Source organism: Pleurodeles waltl, chromosome 7, assembly GCF_031143425.1.
Source record: "Pleurodeles waltl isolate 20211129_DDA chromosome 7, aPleWal1.hap1.20221129, whole genome shotgun sequence".
NCBI lineage: Eukaryota > Metazoa > Chordata > Amphibia > Caudata > Salamandridae > Pleurodeles > Pleurodeles waltl.
Genome location: NC_090446.1, coordinates 1,376,236,621 through 1,376,257,050, shown reverse-complemented (window position 1 = coordinate 1,376,257,050; position 20,430 = coordinate 1,376,236,621). Strand labels below are relative to the sequence as shown.

The 20,430-nt window shown below is 42.8% G+C and overlaps 1 protein-coding gene across 2 annotated transcripts in view; it reads left to right on the top strand.

Moving 5' to 3' along the window:
* The window catches only part of LOC138246348 (kinesin-like protein KIF18B), a 184,680-nt gene that overhangs the window by 104,055 nt on the left and 60,195 nt on the right, over positions 1–20,430 (top strand). For both annotated transcript variants that reach the window (XM_069200862.1, XM_069200861.1), the window contains exons 8-12: positions 1,868–1,942; positions 2,926–3,038; positions 4,416–4,578; positions 7,281–7,402; positions 9,681–9,955. In XM_069200862.1, coding sequence (XP_069056963.1) covers positions 1,868–1,942; positions 2,926–3,038; positions 4,416–4,578; positions 7,281–7,402; positions 9,681–9,955 — 748 coding nt within the window. The remainder of the gene's footprint in view (positions 1–1,867; positions 1,943–2,925; positions 3,039–4,415; positions 4,579–7,280; positions 7,403–9,680; positions 9,956–20,430) is intronic.

Sequence of the window (20,430 nt, the reverse complement as noted above, 5' to 3'; positions counted from 1 at the left end):
CAAATCCAGCCATTACACGCATCTGCTAAAGACATTGTAAGCTACTTACTACATTTGCAAAAGTCAAAGCTAGCTTTTTCATCCATTAAGATACATCTTACCGCAATTTCAGCTTATCTGCAAATTACACACTCAACTTCATTATTTAGGATACCAGTCATTAAAGCATTTATGGAAGGCCTAAAGAGAATTATACTACCAAGAACACCACCAGTTCCTTCGTGTAACCTCAACATTGTCTTAACTCGCCTCAATGGTCCACCCTTCGAACCTATGCACTCATGTGAAATGCAATACTTAACATGGAAGGTTGCATTCCTAATTGCTATCACATCTCTAAGAAGAGTAAGTGAGATACAAGCATTTACCATACAAGAACCATTTATTCAGATACACAGGCATAAAGTAGTCTTACGAACAAATCCTAAATTCTTACCAAAAGTCATATCACCGTTCCACTTGAACCAAACAGTAGAACTACCAGTGTTCTTTCCACAGCCAGATTCTGTAGCTGAAAGAGCACTACATACATTAGACATCAAAAGAGCGTTAATGTACTACATTGACAGAACAAAACTAATTCGAAAAACAAAACAATTATTGCTTTCCAAAAACCTCCTACAGGAAATCCAATTTCTAAACAAGGCATTGCTAGATGGATAGTTAAGTGCATTCAAACCTGTTATCTTAAAGCAAAAAGAGAACTGCCTATTACACCAAAGGCACACTCAACTAGAAAGAAAGGTGCTACCATGGCCTTTCTAGGAAATATTCCAATGATCGAAATATGTAAGGCAGCTACATGGTCTATGCCTCATACATTTACCAAACACTACTGTGTAGATGTGTTAACGGCACAACAAGCCACAGTAGGTCAAGCAGTACTACGAACATTGTTTCAAACAACTTCAACTCCTACAGGCTGAACCACCGCTTTTGGGGAGATAACTGCTTACTAGTCTATGCACAGCATGTGTATCTGCAGCTACACATGCCATCGAACGGAAAATGTCGCTTACCCAGTGTACATCTGTTCGTGGCATTAGTCCCTGCAGATTCACATGCGCCCACCCGCCCCCCCGGGAGCCTGTAGCCGTTTAGAAGTTGATCTTGAACATTTATAAATTTGTAAATAAATTACTTTAAACTACATTATGTACATACGTATTCACTCCATTGCATGGGCACTATTACTAGCATATACAACTCCTACCTCACCCTCTGCGGAGAAAACAATCTAAGATGGAGTCGACGCCCATGCGCAATGGAGCCGAAATGGGAGGAGTCCCTCGATCTCGTGACTCGAAAAGACTTCTTCGAAGAAAAACAACTTGTAACACTCCGAGCCCAACACTAGATGGCGGGATGTGCACAGCATGTGAATCTGCAGCGACTAAACCCACGAACAGATGTACACTGTGTAAGTGACATTTTCCATATTGCGCAATATCACTCACTAGCTTCTTGCCAATGACCTTGCCGGGTGAATCTGCGCAACCCAGACCAATGCCCTATTGATATGTTTGCAACTGCGCCATTTCCCCCCCCCCCACACACACACAGAATTTTGAACCTCCGGTGCCATGCCACACTTTGAAAATGTCCATTCTTCTGTAGTGAAAGGCCTTCTGCTGGAGTTAGTGCTTTGCTGGGCTCCTTAAATTTGTTTTGTTATCGGGCTGTTTTTTAATGTCGTATAATAACTGTTCTTTAGATTTCCCATATACTGTGATGGACCTTTTGCTGCACAGCCTTTCGCTATATTGTTTTCATCATTCACTGTGGATTCCCTAGGGTGTATGTTACCACCCTGGTTTTCATACAATACCCTCAATCTCTCAATTCTTCACCTCTCATCTCTTTCCAGTTGAAGAGTAACGTGATCAGCTTTGATTGCCACATCAGTAAATACGCAGCTGTCTGTGAAGAGCTGAAGGCTGAGGTGAGTACCTGGTCAATGCAGAGATTGCACTAAAGTGGACTGTCATGGTGTGCCATGTCCAGTATTTGGATGTTTTTACGAGCATCCCAGTCATTTTGAAGTATTTTTTATTTTAACCTGTTGATATCCATGCGCTTGCAGAGCAGTGAAGAGTGAAACTGGAGAGTTGTGATATGCAGTGTCAAATATGAGGATTGGAGTCTAAGCAGACCAACACTGGCAAGTGAGTGTTGGCAGCCTCATGTAATAGATTGAGATTAAGGCTAGCTCAATGTGGAGAACATATGAATGTAGGTTGGCCACCCTAGGGGACTAGGGTATTGACAACCCACCATAGAAGAATGGGGGATGTAGGCAGTGATACAATTGGCAACGTACAAGAAGTGTTTGACTAGTGAGGTTAGATTACTGCAGCAGAAAGGCCTTCCTTTTGCAAATCCCCCCCCCCCCCCCCTCCAACTCATGAGGCCAAGTTTTATGAAGAACCAGAATCTTGTGACAATCAGCGGGGCTTCACATGTCGTCTGTATTTACATGGCATCATTCTATTCATTTTATATTAACCTCCCTCTTTACAACTTAGTCCGTATATGAGCTTGAACACAATATTGACACCAAAATATGTAACTAGCAGTGGTGGCAGCCCAGAGTGGTAACATATAAGGCACCCAGTGCACTGCTATTTTGGCACAACCCAGAGTAGGGTACGAGTGGCGGCAGTTTAATGTACTGAATAATCTGCCCAGTTTCACCATATTATAGTAGTTAGGCAGAAATAACTCAAACTATGGTGGTGAAATGAAATATGTGCCAGCAATCTGCCCCAAGATATTCAGGTAATTTGCCCAGTGGTGAATGAGAAGACAATTATGTTTCAAGAAAAACACCCCAATTTACACTTGTTGCACTGTTGACTGTTGTGTCTGTGATATTATTATTATTATTATTTTTTTTAATGAGTGAGTCTGATACTCTGTTTTCAGGTGGCTGAACTGCGCCAGAGACTGTACACTTATGAGCGGGTTGGTGCAGCAATCCATGAAGAACATGCAGCAGTTGTGCCAGAGACATGCCTTCAGGAGCGAGTACTCTGTAGGTAAGCAGCAGCAAGCACTTTCAGCTGCTCATTTTCCCCCCATCATTTCGAAGTACACTGGTCAACAGTTTTTGAATGGCATGCTAATACATGTAATAAAATACCTTAACTGGGCTCAAGTCTCTCATGAAAAATAGCTGTATTACATATGCTGCCAATCCACAAGAATTTGCTTGGCAACAGTCATTTGCATAGGAATGGATGAGGGCCCTAAGATGAGACTAGTAATGTACAGGTACATAATACTTGAAGCCTAGATGTAGGATCTGTGTTGATCTGGTGCAGACAGTGAGATTTTCTTGGGTGATATCTATTATGGACACGTAAAGGACAGGTACAGAAGGTATGATGGTAACTGGTGGTGGTAGTACAGAAGTTAGGAAGAGTTGTCTCTGGGAATAAAGTGGTTAAAGGTTTTGGAAATCGCTGGGCACAGGTACCTGGTTTCTGTGTAAGTAGGTGTGCACACAGCTGTGTCGGCAAATGCAGGTCTGTTTCTAAAACCTAGCACTACAGTCCTCTCTCTAGACACAAAGACTGACATCATCGGCTGAAATCCTTGGAGGCCATAGGGCTGGAAGTGTTAAAAACCATGAACACCGCAAGTTGCAATACTGCTCGTTTGCCTGGGAGCCCACACAGTTCTCATTCTGCCTGCAGCTGTTTCTGGCTGTGAAAGGCACAGTGAGCAGAGGCGGCAGTCCATATGGACAGAGTTTTTAGCATAAGTATTTTGCACTTCTAAAATTTCATTCCTTGTGGTGAAAAAAATTATTGGTACAATTTTGTGTGTTACTGTATGGAAACCCTTATCTTTGCAGAGCAATTCGGTTCTGGTTACATGGTTTGTATTTTTGTTTCCTGTCATAAATCCGAGGGGGACCCGTTCTTTGTTACTAGTTGCCGATGTGGGGTCCAGGATGACCTGGACAGCAATATATTTTTTTCAGTCTTTGTTCTGAGGGGCCAGTCTGTACCACTAGATCTGTCTGCGTCTGGGGCTTTTCAGTTCAATTACTATTTCCTAGCCTATGGTTGTGAATATATAGTTTTGCATTGTCATTTGGGGGTGGTGAGGGAGGCGGGGGAGGGGTGAGGGAGATCAGTCAGATTCTTGTCACTGTTATGTAACTTTAATTTACATTTTAATTGATTAATATTTTTACTTCTAGGATAAAAGGGGTGAAGGTTAATTATTCTCATGTACATAGGAACGATAGGTATTCGCTTATCCCAGCAAGGCAGATAAAATGATCCATTGTATAGCCCTATATTCTGATAAAGTGCTGATTGCTTACTATCGGTTTCAAAAGTATAAGTTTGATCATCCTGCGCAGAGTATTTAATTTCAGTTTTTTTTTCTGTCCCTCTGCTCAGTCTGGAGGAGTCAAACCAGGACGTACAAGTCCCACAGGAAGCAGCGTGCGAGGTACTTCAAGTAGCAGGTGCCCGCGTGAGGGAATTTAGCACTCAAACATCAGCCCGGAAATGTGACCAGAAGCCTGCCGGTTTATCTGAGGATGCGAAAAAGGCAGAGCAGGTATGATGGCTTTGTCCTTTTGGTAGATATGGAGGGTGCTTCAGGTGCCAAATATTGTGTTTGGGAAAGAGATTTTTGGTTCTTTACCATGAGATGGTTGCCATTAGGGATGAGGACTGTGGGCGTGGGATTTTCCAGTGTTATTGGGAAATATATTGTTGCTTGCTACTACCCAACCTGGAATAGGGTCCTACTAAAACATAACATTAAGCTTAAGGTGGCAAAGACAAGTTCACATACAGTCTTGGGCTACAATTAACAGGGCTCCTGAAGTTAGGGTTTCTGGCGCCCATTCTGATCTCCTGCATAGGCAGGAAGACTTGGCGCATCCACAATAATTTCCCCTGGAAGATATCACGCCTCGAGGGCCCTTGTTTTGGGAAGTGCACGTTCACTGCCAAGGTCTCCTATATCTCACTTTACCCACAGACTCAAGCAGTAAGGACTGGGGGCTTGGATGTAGTGTAAGACTTTATGGCTCTGGAATCGCAAAGGCAAGCACCATGTTTAAATAGCTCTGTAATAAGCAAAACAGCTGCAGCCATTGAGCCACAGCCCAAAGAGCTAAAGTAAAGAAATAAAAGCCTCATTGGCCCTCTGGCTTTGATGTGGTCAAGGAGAACTTTCCTGAGTCTGAATCTGTGCAAGCTCACTAAATTATCAGTTTTGGAAAACTTCCCTTCAGCTATTTTGTGCAGGTCAGGTTTGTTGCTTCTGTGGGATTTTGGCCAGCTGAATTGCTAAAGGTTGTTGTGACTCATAGATGCTCGTTCCCCATGACAAGTTTCATTGAGTTGGATCTTTCTCTTCTCCTCACAAGTTGTGCGTCTCTTCCTAAGCTGACCACAGTAATGGGGATTTTCTAAGTCTAAAACTTGCTGCCAGTCTCCAAGGGAAGATGGTAGAAGGACGCTGTTCAGGCTAAATATCTTGGTATTGTTGCGCAGGAGTCACCTTTGGAAGTTATTGATCCAGATGGTCAGTACATATTGTACTTTTAGGGGACTGATGGAAAGACAGGCATGGATTGGCTAGTTCCAATTGACAACAAAGATATCTACTTCTGGATCCTGTCTTACACACAATGAGCAGCTTTACACAATGGAGAGATTGGCGGTAGCAAGGCATCTGCCAACCACTTGCATCCTCACCTCAGCTAGAGGACTGGGGATGGTAATTCTCTTGACTTCAGAGCCACCTCTGGTCTGCAGTTCCTCAAGGTAGAAATCAGCCTGGAGTTTTTTTTGTGTTCCTTTCTAGAGGGGGCCTTGGCTGGCAGTTCGGGATGGACTCACTCATGAGAACAAGCAACTCCATCATTTCTGCAAAGTATTAATTTTTTGAAGACTTATAAAGGCAGTAACTTCTGTCAGTACACAACATTTACGGATAATTACTGCCTCTATTCTGCCTAGACAATCCATGGTTTTACATATCTTTATGGCATTGTATAAGTTCTCCTTCTGCAGTGTCTTAGACGCCAACTTCTTAAAGTGAATTTTGTGCTGTTGTAGTGTGCTTTCATAGATGAAGAATCTGCCAATTAAAAGTATTTGTCAGGAGAAAAATGTTTGTTTTTGGTAAAGGTGGTTCTAATGAGTTTTCACCTGTAAACTGTTTATACTTGCCTATCATCATGTTATTTGGGTCTCTTTGGGGCTGGTTACAAAATAGTTCTTGTCCTAGTTTAGCTGCTGCAGTATCGCAGAAATAAGAGTGTGGCATGATAGCACCATATGTACCTCTACTGCTAAATCTTCTGTGCTAGAATTGTCTTAATACATCTGACACACCTGGTATAAGAAAAAGCATCTGGAGTCTTAGCATGGCTGATAGATATATTTCTGTGATAAGAAATCTGCAGGCCATTCAAATTCATCAGGGTGCTACTATTACCAGATATGATTAACTTATTCCTTCTCTTTACGATGTTCAGACCACATGTGCTTTTTTGCTACTTAACCTTACATTCCACAGTAGCACTGTAGACAATGCATACCCTTTGCATCTTTTCAAACTTCATGTTATTAAAGCACGTCTGATCGCCAAAGACTACTTCTAAATTATTGATTCTCATGTTTGTCCAGAATACAGCAACATGTTGATTTTGCCTAGATCACATCTTCCAAAGATGTACTGGAATTTTTGGGCTGTAGATCAGATTTGCTGATCAGACTTTTTGTCCTATGACAGGAGGTTTTGGGGATGCACTGGATTGCCCCTCATCGTCTCTTTTGGTAAGCAAGTGCACAAACCCATTTGCTATTTTGGACATTCCCCGGCAAGAAGCTTGAGTCACTGTCACCAGATGCACCTTATGGCAAACACTTCCATAGGCATTAGAGATCCAATTTATTAAGATTAGAAACTAAAGGGCTTGCTTTAATTTGCTTTAATCATAAACATGGGGAGGTGGAGTTCAGGGCAATGTTCTTTCAGAAGAGACATACTAGAATCTTCTCAGTGAGTGAATAGCAGTTTTACATTATTGTCTAGATATCAAAAAGTCTTTAAAGTACATTGGACTGACAATGTGCAAAGAAATGGAAAGTGCCAAGTGAAGCATGGAAAAAATAATCAAAATAATCTTTTAGTACGAAATGTGAGCTTTAGAAACCCATCAATGAATGGTCAATTTGTGTCTCTCTCTCCCCACTATGGTGTTGTTCCCAATTCCTATCTCTTTAATGCTTTGATTTTAGGAACCTCCACCAAGCCCAAAATATCGCAGCAGGCTAAGGCCACGAAATGCTGCACTTCGTCGAGAGGCCCTGCAGAAGAGTCACTCTGAGCACAAGCCACAGAATGAGGATCGGATTGAGAGGCAAGTCATCCTTCAATCTGTGAGTCTGATTAGGGTGAAGGGGGAAAAGCAGGGGAGAAGGTCATGGACAAAGTTGAAGTGAGGAAAACTGTTTGCATTCCTTAAAATTGGAAGAGTGAAATACCTGGTCAATGGGTGTGATACATCGCCAAGGGGCATGGCTTAGCTAGGAGTGAATGATTTCTAAACTACTGATTTACTTATAGATAGCACACCTAGACCTTTCGTATTGAGGCACATTTCAGTGAAACATTTCCAAATGCACCAAACCCAGGGGTCTGGTTGGAAAGCGTTGAGTGGGGGCAATTGAGGGATACAGCAAGACATAACAGATTGTTTGTGTAACTTGCTATGTAATACATAGATCCACTGCAGAGTGAATGTAGGCTGTATTGAAGATTTGGGCCATGTGCTTGTATGCAGAGGTTGATGAGTGTGCTCTGTTATCTGATATCTGTGGACAAAGAGTGCTAGCCTAAAATGACTGTTTTTGTCCTTTAGTGATTCTAAATTTGGGAATTTCAAGAAGGGATTTGCAGGTCCAATAAGTGTTTTGAGGAGGTACCATTGGGGAGCCACATTTATGCCTGGCTGTAGCTAGTGGGTGAGCGTTACTAATGGGCACTCACTAACCAATGGAGTAAATGTTCTGAGAGTTCCTGTTTAGCCTGCTTCAGATACCATAACAGTGCCCCTCACTCAAAAACCAGGATCAGAGAACATTACTTCACTTGTGTAGAGCCCCTGTGGCCACCCAGAATTGTAATAAAGGTAAGAAACATGGTCATGTAGCCATATAGTTAGCCCCTAGAGGGCATAACCACATGAAAATAAAATGCCAGAAAGTAATGCAGTGCATCCAAATATTTAGCCCCAGAGGGTGCAGTGCTTTACACATTTTCTTAGCTAAGAGGCCTACTGCAATGATATTACAAACAAGTCCCTTAAAACATAAACTATTCCCAGCTGTAAAACAAAAGTTACTACCATGAGAGAGCTTAAAAAGACACAATGGTTGGAGGGGTTATTATTTTGGGGTCCCCACTATAAAAAATAGTTTACCCTCGTTGAAGTATATCGACAATCATGCAATAATCCATGTAAGATGGTCAGTCTGCAAGGCGGTAACTAAACCTCCCCAAGGCGGGACATATGTAAAACGTTTACCAATGACATCAAGCGATTTTTGAAAGGCAGGCCCAGGAACGAGTGAAAGTGATGGGAGTGAGATGGGTGTGGTCAAAAGCCCACAGACTACTTACAACAGGTCAAAAAATGCGTGTATGCTTGACCTAAGGAGTAACCATTGCCTTTATGACAAATACACCATTACAGGAAATCTGCATGGTAGCAACTTTGTCATCAGTGCACACATTTACAAAACATTATTGTATTGATATTCAAGAGAACAAGGAAGTTCAAGTAGGACAAAGGGCTCTACAACATCTATTTACAAATCAATGACCATCTTTAACCCTGCCGCCACAGGACTAAAAAAACGCTTTAAAATCAGTGCACACAGCATGTGAATTCAGAAAAGATGCATGCTGCAAAACGTACTTTTTTTTACTTGTAGATGTAGTTTTGCAGATTGAAGAATTTTCTTGATTCAGAAGCCACCCACCCACCCCCACAAGAAAGATGGAAGGACAAAGCAAAAAATAAATCTGAAGATGGCTAGCAAGGGTTGGATTATCAGGAGGAAGTAGGACTATGTCACAAGGGGCCTCCAAATGAAGGTTCCGTTGACGCCCACCAACAATCAAAAACAGAAGTCCTACAAAATAGCGGAAAATTCTGGACCCAACCACTAGATGGCGGAATAATGCACAGCATGTGAATCTAGAAAATTCTTCAAGCTGCAAAACTAAACCTACAGGTAAGAAACTTGACCTTACAGGTAAGTAACACGTTTTTTGGTTTTGCTGGAAGACTTGATGATCAAAGCCTGAAAAGGATACACCCCCAAGGATAGTTGGGGGTGATAGTCTGAACACTTCTAAGCATCTTCTCAAATCTAGTATTTGCAACACTTCTAAACATCTTCCCGAATCTAGAATTTTCTGAGTGGTAGGAATTGGGTGTGCCTGATAGAAATAGTTGTGAAGCAGGAATGCTGCAGCTTCATTCCTATTATGCATGTTGATTGTAATGGACTTTTGCTTCCCTTGTTGATTTTTGGTTTATTCACAAACTACACATTTTTAGTAAACACACAGTTTTTACCTATGCCATCCATATTTTCCTTTACTCTGACATTTCCAATTCCCTCATTCAGGCTGATGTGTGCTCTTCTACGATTAGTCCGGAGACAGAAGAGTGCACTTGAAGCTGCAAACCTACAGACACCAGAAATGAAAGCGGAGTTTGAGGTTCTGGAGCAGCTAGTGCAGAGGGAGAAAGGTGCACTGTTGAGGGATGAAGACACTGGGCAGCACCCTGGGAAGATGAGCCAGACACTGCAACAGACCTCCAAGGAGAATGGACAGAGTGGGGGGGCAACTATGTTGGAGACGCTGTCCCCTTCGAGGGGCCAGCTGCCTATGGAGAGAGGTAAGCTTTTTTCATGGTGACAAAACAAGTAAAACAGATGGATGATTGAGTAAAATGCTTGCGGAATGCGGAACCAATCAAACATTCACCCCCAGTCACAGATCTGGGTTTAATCCATCCATTATTTTGCTCACCATGCCACCCCAGTTTGAACCCAGCCATATGCAAATCAGTCTTGACCCTGTTCCTCATGGGAACAGTCCAGCCCAAACTGCCAGGCCAGGTTCTCCCTGGACCGGAAACAAGCCTCCTGGGACCGGTTTCGGGGTTTCACCCCTCATCAGCCAGGCTAGCTTGAATCCAGTGGCACAGTGAGCCCGGGACCCACATCTGGGCATACCCGGCGCACTTAGGGCGGCAAAAGCAAAGCAAAACACAACGCTGTGGGATAGCGTAACTGGATGGACGGAATGCGGAACCAATCAAACATTCACCCCCAGTCACAGATCTGGGTTTAATCCATCCATTATTTTGCTCACCATGCCACCCCAGTTTGAACCCAGCCATATGCAAATCAGTCTTGACCCTGTTCCTCATGGGAACAGTCCAGCCCGAACTGCCAGGCCAGGTTCTCCCTGGACCGGAAACAAGCATCCTGGGACCGGTTTCGGGGTTTCACCCCTCATCAGCCAGGCTAGCTTGAATGAAGAGCTGAGTCCCAGCAAAACTCTTATTCAGCCTTCGGACCTCAAAGAATGGTTCATGGGTCTGACTATACAGTGTGGAGCACCTTCCTTTTTGTAGAGCTTCCTAGATCTGAGTGTGCAGGGATCCTTCATCATAGAGGCAAAGGAGGGATGGAGGAACTGCTTTATACTCAGAGGACGAAAGCCTCTGTATTTATTTAGTGTTCCTTTTGTACAAAACAACAGTGCTCAGGAAGATGACTGAGGCACAAGGCCCCGTCTTCCTCACAGACTACTAATGCATCTTATATGGAGACCTTTCTTCCCTAGACTTTATGTAAAATGGATTGTACCCATTTATTCATCTGCAGCAACTGTGCACCAGACCGATGCAGTGAATAGCAGATTTTGTTGCACGCATGTACAATTGGCCCTGTTTCCCCAGGCTGAGTAGCACGCAACAGACTGTTACAGGTCATTCTTCAATGAGGAGAGGTTGCAGTTCAGAGTACTAGATGTGGGCAGTCGGTTGTTAATGAAGCAGGGTCTGGGCCCATCTATTAAAACTACAATACATTATGGATAACAAGCTGGTAGTCGTTTGAATTAGCTCCAGCTTTGGCCGCCTTGCTTTTACTAGTGCCCTTAGGGAGAAGAAAACCTTTAAAGATCTAACAAGGCCTTTTAAAACTCTAAGTGTTTTTCCCTATAAAAGCTGGATACACGCATCATGTGCAAGTGTTCTTCATCCCATGCGCATTCCACCAATCTCACTCCTCACCAGCACTATAGTTTTTTCCTGCTGGTTAAGATTACTTTTAAATAGAGAGGTACCTTGGCTGAGATTGTTTTGGGTTTGGAAGGTCCCAACCAAATCTCTCTGCCCACGACCCACCCCATAGCCCCCCTCCCCCTAAAACCATTGTCTGAAGGAATAGGTGAATTTTTCTATGTCCGTGATGATGGTTGATTTAAAGAAGGGAAGGATTCAGCAGTCATCGTCCTTATTCTCCTGGGGGCCTTTCCTAGCATGTTTCAATGCTGCTTGACAGCTTCCCTAAACCCCACCGGGAGCTCATTCCTGCACTTTTTTATTTTTCCTTTCCTTTTTTTTTTTTGCAACGCCTCAGAAATTCTGCATGATTGTAGCTACATAATGTTTGTTCCTCTCATGGTTTAGCATCCTCACATGTAGCTGAGTCTTTGTAGCTACTATCTTTTCTGCTAGTTCCTCCCACCAGCTCATTCTTTCTTTGCAAAGTAAGAGATAATTATGCATTCCCTTGTACCTAACAGTTTAAGAGCTGCAGTTAGGGCCCAGTATAAGCACCAAAAGGTGGAATTGTGGGAGATGAGTGCACAACGGGGATGTGGAACAGATGTGTTGTAGAGGGGGATATAGCAAAAATGAAAACGAAAATGAAAAGAAATATAATGACAGTGATGGGAAGAGGAGGGCAGATGGATGTTCATTATTTGGTACTCATCTAGTAATGGGGTACTCTCAGGCATGTGTACTGCACCACTCTACTGGACGGCTGATTATCCCATTGTTAATTATCTACCAAGAAGCCTGAACCCCAACCCTTGTTTCTGGGCTGTTTGATTCATTCCTCATTTGGTTGTTTCCTGAAGTCATTCTGGCAGGCTGTGCTTTACTGTTCTTTCTCATGACCTTACTAGCAGGGTGGTTCCCCAGCTTGCTGTTTCTTAGTGTTAGGATGTCAGTTCCCTTTGTAAATACACAGCAGCAAATGTTTACATGCTTGAATCTTGTTAATCTATATGCACTGTATCAGCTTCCTCCGACCATGCAAGAGTCACTAAAATGGCTTAAGGGCATTACTGTGGCAGAATGCACTTTATGGTGCCTGGTTAGATATGAGTTTTGATGAATGAATCACTCTGCAGGTTAATTTCTTTATAAAAACTCCTGGGCTTCAGACTAGTCTGGAAAACATCCACCTGCAATGACTCTCCAACGCTGACAGTTCCTCGCAGCTCCAGCCACAACATCGCCTCTGAATGTGTCATCTTCTGGGTGTTATAGCTGCCATTGTCCCTCATAAGTGCAGTGTCTCGCAGACAAATTCTTTAGCTATTGGACAGCAACTATGTGAAATCTTACCTTAGAGGGTTTCAGACTTTTAGCTTTGAAGGCAATACAACAAATGATGTCCCTGTTGGATCCCCCTGATAGCTGTACGTGGTCTGGGGTTGGTTTTGATGCTGCCTGTGAATACTGTCTCTCCATGCCTCAGTGCACCAAAAGGCCATCAAAAAGCAGGAGGCCAAGCTATTTTTGGTTAAGACCTGCAGGAAGAGTCCCAAACGTAATTCCTGTTCCCAAAGGTAATTCCCCTTCCAGGCAGCATTCTACTCTCCTTTCCACAAAAAAAACATATAAAAGCACAATTGAAAGGAGAACTCTGCTTCCTTCTCGAGGAGATAGTCTTGTACCCAAGACCATTCAGAATCCAAATTCTTTCTTTGTCTGACCTCTCCCTAATCAAGGACTATTTGTTTGTAGGATATCTCCTCACCCTTTGCGTTACTCTTGAAGGGTTAACCTGATACTGCTGGCTTGGAAGCTTTGATATCTCCAACAACAGGCTTCACAGCTTCTAGCTCCAGTGAGTAAGATGAAGTCCAAAATGGCTAAGGTTATCCCTAATTTATTTGTCACTGCCATTGATGGGGATCTCGAAGCAGTTAATGACCCCACCACTGTCAACTCTGGTGCAGGCCATAAAGTTTATAGAGGAAAACATTGCTTGTGTGGCAAACGAAAGAGTCCGGGTGAACTTCAGTAATTAACTCCTATCTATAAAGAGATCCTGCAGACATCTTTGCTTGGTGTATGGGCATGACTGTCATGCTACATAGACATGCTTGAATTTGTTCCACTGGATTTTCGGGGAAGGTCCAGCTTGCGTAATAATTCGGTGCAATAATTCAGTGAGGAAGCTGTCCATGGAAGGTTGTAAGAACACCAGAGCCACAACTCTCGACCTAGGCCCGCATGTATACAGTAGTTTTGCCAGCAGTATCAGAGGTTCCAAGGTCGTTCTAGGGCTGTGCAGTCCATCCATTCTCCACAGCAGATGTATTGCTCCTTTCGAGCCTTGGTAGATCTAGGAGAGCAACAGCAAATCCAGTCCCCATTGTCAAATGCAGGCTCTACCTCCTCTCCCCTCCTCATAATACTTTTTGTTTTATAGTTGAGGGGTGGGAAGTATGTAGGGGGATGGGCTAGGGACTGTCTACTATTTTAGCACTCAACTGGAGGTGACTACAAAGGACTGCTGGGCGATTCAGCTACTCTATTGGCCTTCTTTTTGTATTCTCCCACTGAATCACTCCCCTTTCTTCAGAGTATGTTCATAAGCTCATACTTTGATGCTGGAAGTGGACGCCCGTGCCTTGCTGATAAACGGGGCCATAGAAGTGGTGCTGTGCCTCAGGAAAAGAGGGGCATAGAATTTTACTACTGAATTCTTGAAAACTTCAGAGACCTGAGGGCTGTCCTGGACCTCCGCTTTGGAAGGCTGTTTATCCTGAAGGACAAGCTCAGATGCTGTCCAGGAAGAGCGACCCGTTAACCCTAAACTTGGGGGGAGGGGGGATGTTACTTGAGGTTCACGGGGGAATCCCAACATTATCAGTTTACGGTGCACCACGGTTTTTATGAAAGTGATGATAGTTGTGGCAGCTTAGCGATGGAGGACAGGAGCCCATGTATTTCTGTATTTGAACCCCTAGTTGATGAAAGGACGATTCCTGATGCTGGTACCGGAGCATCTTCAGTGGGCAATTACGCTCCTCCATGACATAGGCTTTGCTATCAATGTTGAGAAGTCTCACTTCTCTCACACGTGGAGGCAGATGTTTTTTGGGGTGGTGCTTGACACAACCTTTATGAAAGCCTTTTTTCCTCAGCAATTCACAGACATTTGTGTCATGATTCTGAAATGTGTGACTTAAGCTTGGATCCTGATGCTGCATGTCTTTGGGCTGTTGGTCACAGGCTCCGCTCCGCTCCGCAGGACTGGAGTGCTCATCCTGACTTCAAAGGCCTTTAGTCTGTGTTGGAGCAGTGGCTGCACATAAATGTGCTTAAATGAGCGGTTCACATTGCCCTGAAAGCATTTCCCTATTTCATCTCAGGGAGCAACATCCAGATTTTTAGGCCAACACCACCATTGTCCATTACATCAACAGATAGGGCAATGTGAGGTTGTAGACCTTGTATTGGCAAGTATTTTGCTTCTGTATGTGTGCACAGTGACAGGGAATTTTCCCTATAACAGATCACCAGCAGGCTCCCTCAATAGGAGGGTGGATGCTCCGTCATCTCTCACTGGAGGACCTGCGACTGGAAGCTATAGCCGGAGTTGATCTTCTCTAGACTGAGGTTTCCGTTTATGGATTTCTTTCCTGTGGACCCAAAGTAGGAAATGTTCTCAGTTCTGTGCCACACACTGTCTTCTGAATGGTTCTCTAGAATATACCATCAGATTTGACTGGTCAGGCCTGCTGTACACATTTCCATTGGGCCTGCTTCTATCAAAAGTCCTGCAGGAATTATGGGAGGATCAGGTACTTCTTATTGTAATTGTTCCTTACTGAAATACAGGAAGATCTGGTACACCCAACAGCTGGAACTCAGCATTTAGCTTCCTCTTCCTCTCTCATGCAGAGCAGATCTGCCTCTGCCACAGGATATCCAAGTACTCTTTCCCAGCCTCTGGGCATTACAACTGCATGGGTGAAGACTGAGCTATATCAATTAGTTGTTTTGCCTTCCTGATGAAGTCGCAGAGGTTATTTTAGCACCCAGGAAGCCTAAATCATCTATGCAGGCTGCTGATTTAAGTTTGTGCAGTGGTGCTTGTCAGGTGGCATGTACCCCTTTAAATTCAAGTTCATATAACTTTGTGTCCATTGCTCATCAGGGCCTGGCAGTGGCTACAGTTAAGAACTATTTGGTGACCCTATGTGTTTTCATGTGTCTACCCAATCAGCCTTCCCTGTTTTAGATCATCCCAAGTGACTTGTTTTCTGAAAGGTTTGCTTTACTTATTCACTCCAACTGAGTTTATTGGTCCTTGGTGAGATTTGAACTTTATTTTGACTTTTTTCAAGGCACCTCCATTCAGGCCGATGCATAGTTGCCTGGTTTGAATTATTGCTCTAAAAACAATTTTATTGGTGGTGGTAGAACTTAAGGCTCTATCTGTTTATCTACCCTTCACAGTTTTTGAATCTAATTAGTTGATTCTTCTCCCCTGCCCACCCATCTTTCTTACCAAAAGTGGTTTCTGCTTTTCATATGACACAGACTATTATTCTTCCAACTTTCTTCCCTCTTCTGCATCCAATCAAGAAAAAGAGAACTGTCTGTATAAGATGGATTCCAGATATAAAGGGAAATGTTACACCAAGTAACCCGAGAAATGTAAACATGTAATGTGCCATATTTGTCACTGTTGGAGTCCTAACTCCTTGATAGAGGGTGGGAAAAATATCATGAACTTACACCAGTGCACCGGTTTGGTGCCTGATATACACCAGTGACATCCAGAGGCAGTGTTTTGGCAGGTGCCAAGTGGCCCTACTTTGAAGTGCTGGATAGTCATTGCTAGGGGCAAAGGTTTTGTAGACCTATCTGAAGCCTGGCAGGAGTATTCATAAGGTGAGAAATATGCAGGAAGATTATAGATTCACTGCAGTATTGTTACAGAAGGTTAGTAACATTTCCTTCTAAGTATCTGTCATATGTATATTCATGGATACACATTGCCAGCTTGTTCAATAAAAATGCTTCTCAATATATAATATTGTTTCTTTAATTAAAGCCAATTGCCCTCCTTAAACGCAACATATGCTTCAGTCTTTTGACAGCACCTGTGATGTCAATAGATCTTGCCTTGGTCTGCCCCAGTGTTCATTCACTCATGTCTTCTCTTGGAATTATATGGTAGGATAATAGAAGCATTTAAGTTGTGCCTGGACTATTTATGGCAAGCCTCTAGTATAGCATTTTTCTTAATCGTAAGGAAGCATGTAGATGGATGAAGCTCGACTTAGTTGATGTACGGTCTTATGGTTTGCCACATCTGCATCTTGGAAAAATCATTTTGTGCCCAAATCAGCAACTCACAGAAAGACAACTACCATATTGAAATGTTTGTCTCACCAATATGACTGTCCTTTTGCTGTAATAATGCTGGTGCTAGTGCAATTGTAAGAATGATGGATCTGTTAGATCAGCATGATTGAAGACAAACAAAGTGTGTGTATAGCATAAGATGATAATCTTGATGGCACAAGATCAACTCTGTGGCGAGTTAAATATGAAATTGATTTGATGGTTGAAAAAAGTAGGACCTCCATGAGGGTAGATTCATCTTAAAATCACCTTAATGACAGATCCTGTATTATCACCTCGGTGATGGGTGCAGAGCAGGATCTTCTTGATGACTAAGTCATCTATTGCTTTGATCTTGGAGCCAATATAAGATCTCCATGATTTTGGATCCTGTAGAAGGTAAACAAATACGCAGAATGCTTGAATTAGTCTCAGCCATTGATAATTATTCTTGTACACTTATTTGCCCACTTTCCACCCCCAAGAAAGAACTGTCCTACTGGAAATTACTCTTGGCCCTACCCCTATAGGAAAGGTACTGTTTACGATCACCTTAATAGTGGATCTGGTGTATAGCATTTATAAGATTGATTACATTTTGGAGACAATATAAGATTATCCTAAAAATAGATGCAGTAGATCAGTGAATCCAGTATATGATCTTATTGATTTTGTTTTTTACCTAACCACTGTTCTACTGCATTGAATGCCATTGATTCATGTGCTTTAAATCGATTCTTTAATTAAAAAAAGACAATTTAAAAACAAATATAAAATATTTTAGCACACCCATATCATTTGAACTCCTCTTACCCCCTCCTTAGCCTTCAGTGGATCACACGTAGGACTAAAAATGTCTGATGAACTTCTTCCACCATATACCAAGTTAGGGAGTCCTTGATTGAGCTCTGGCTCAAATCTTCTCTTTGGGGGGAAAAAAATAATCATTGCTATACTGGCCATTTCAGGCAAGCAACTATGTTGATGACTGTATTACTGTTATCCTATTTTATTAGGTTAGGGTTTTAGATTATTTCTATTCTGTAGGTCTCTCCTGTGCTCATGTCAAGAAGGTTGTTTTTTGAGTGATAAATGGAAAAAAAGCTGCCCATTATATTTAATGCACCATAAAAGTGTAATGAAGGAAACGTTGATGAGAATATTTTCATGCTCAGTACGTGTACTTTTTTTTTTTCCCCCCCCAGCGTCTGTTATTTTAATTATGGAATATACCAAGGTTTGTTTCACAGGATCTTAATCTTTCAAGCATTCTTCTCTGAAGTTTCTGGCATGTGTGCACACTGCCTTTACCTTTGGGAGAGTCTGCTATCTTCAAATGTAAAGCCCTAAGCATATGGCTCCTAAATCTCATTTATGGAACATGAGAAATATAGAGCAAAACGCCTTTCCAGCATGAATTGCAAGAGTTCTTTCTCTTCAACTTTCAGGAATGAATCCTCGGAGCCCATGGGAAAGTTGCCAGTATGCCTGCAGAGTAAGTAATACTTAAATAGAACTCTTTCAATCTTACTATTGAAACCTACAAAATTATTCTCACCTCTAAAATCAGTGCCTCACGACTTCTACTTGCAGAACATACAGGTAACAGTTTTGCAATTAAATAAAGAAGACTGATAAAGAAAAAAAGTATGAAACATTTCCTAGCTCTTGTAACAGAGTTTCAGTTCTGTTAAAGACTCTGACGTGAGGATTATGCTGTACTTTGTTCACTGTTATTGTACCAGCAGCCATTTTAGAACATTACTAAACTTCATTTCCCATGAATCATCGGGGGAAAAAGTAGAAAATATCAGTTCATCAAATCAGCATGCAGAGGTTCCCTTTAGAGTCCCCTGTTGACTCTCCTGCCACCTTTTTCTTCCTGCAACAGAAGCCAGTTTCCGTATTAATGTTTGGACAAGTCAGCACATCTGAGAAAAGAGATCAAGCCCAAACGGAAGGACCGCAAACTGGTCAAGGTATTATTTTAAGAAGATGAGTGAGGCTGTACTTTCCATCATGACACAAGCATCAGTTTAACATTATGTTGACCATCTTCTAGTGTAAATCCTGCATAACAGTATGCAACACATTAAAAGACGGGATACCTCCTTAAAATCTGACATCCTTATCCATCCATCAGTCACCCCTCTCCTTACAGGGTGGTAAGAAATAGTCTTTGGCCATCGGGTGGGCTAATCCTTGCCTCAGAGTAAAAATAGAATTTAAATTTTCTGTTTTGATAGCCAGGAAATTGTTCATTCTGTGTTGAGACAGGAGGCATGGCTTATGTTAGTTTAAAGCCGATTGACTACCAGAGCCGCTGTGTTAGAAATTAGTTTGAAATAAAACCATTAAAGGATGAGTGAAGATTAGATTCTGCTGCATTGAGGATATCCCAAGGGAAAACACCTGGAGGCCATTACACCTCTGGTAGAGTGTGCACAAAACATCTTTGTGTCTATGCTGGCCCCCCTGCATAGTCCATCTTACTTACCTAGCAATTGTAGGAGTTATATTTGCCTTGTAAAATTTATGAATGGCAATGAGTAGTTGTCTTTCTTCCGGGGGACTTATGTCTTCCATCATGACTTTGTGTGCTTTAATACTTACAACCACACATAACTTGGGGGCGTTCGCAAAGGTAGGATACATTTCATTCTCGGAAATATATGCAAGGTAGCCCCCATCCAGGGCCCTGACATAGCAGGATACCAGGCAGAGCAGTGTAGCCAGTTAGACTGGTTTCTATCCTGGCCAAGCAATAAATACCTCTCCAGGAAGGAACTATTAGTCAAACACCTTGTGATGTCCCCTAGGACCAAGTACCTTGGTTCTGGGGTCACACAAAGCCAGATACACATAAGCTGTTTTCGGACTAAGGGATTTTCACCCACTGGGTGACTTCCGACTGATACATTGTCCACCAACATTGGGGATCTGAAAGCATTGACTGATCTATATCTTATGCCATCCGAGGATAAGGAGGCTACAAAATTAACGATATGTATATTGTCATTCTCCACGTGATACAGGTGCCTCTGCTGTCACCAACAAATCCATCTTGACCAAGCTGCTTTATATTATTTGACTGTGCCTGTGACTCATTCTCTGGTTAGCAGGTCTGAGGCCTGTCTGGGAATGCCTGGGACTTTCTATTGTGCTCTGTCATCTTCCACACCATAAGTTACAAGTGTGCCCTCAGGTGAAGATACCTGGAGGGATCCCAAAGGAGACCTGAAAAGAGTGGTAGACAGTTTGAAGAATCCCAAGAAAGTTCCCTCAGAACTGGTTACCAAACCTGTGATCTCCAGGTTGGGGGGGGTCATTCTCACCAGGTACACTTGTTGCCTTCAAGCTTGCGCAGAGAGCTGCATTATCATTGAAAATGCAGGAAATGCATACCCAACTTCTGAGGCCCAGTCCTGAAGGAATGCGTTCATCACCGCTGCATTCTGGTCTGGCCTCCAACAAAAATACCTGTCTAACTGGTGGTCCAGGCGTGATGCTAACAGATCCACTGTAAAGGGGCCCCACCTGGTCGAGATAGCTTGGAGCACATCCGGATCCAATTTCCACAGACAAGTCCTGGGGAAAAGTGCGACTGCCAGTCCGCCACCTTATGGGAGGACCCAAGAAGTTGTTGCACCATCACTGAGATCTAATTTTCAAAGCAGTAGTCCCACAAGTTCTTGGCC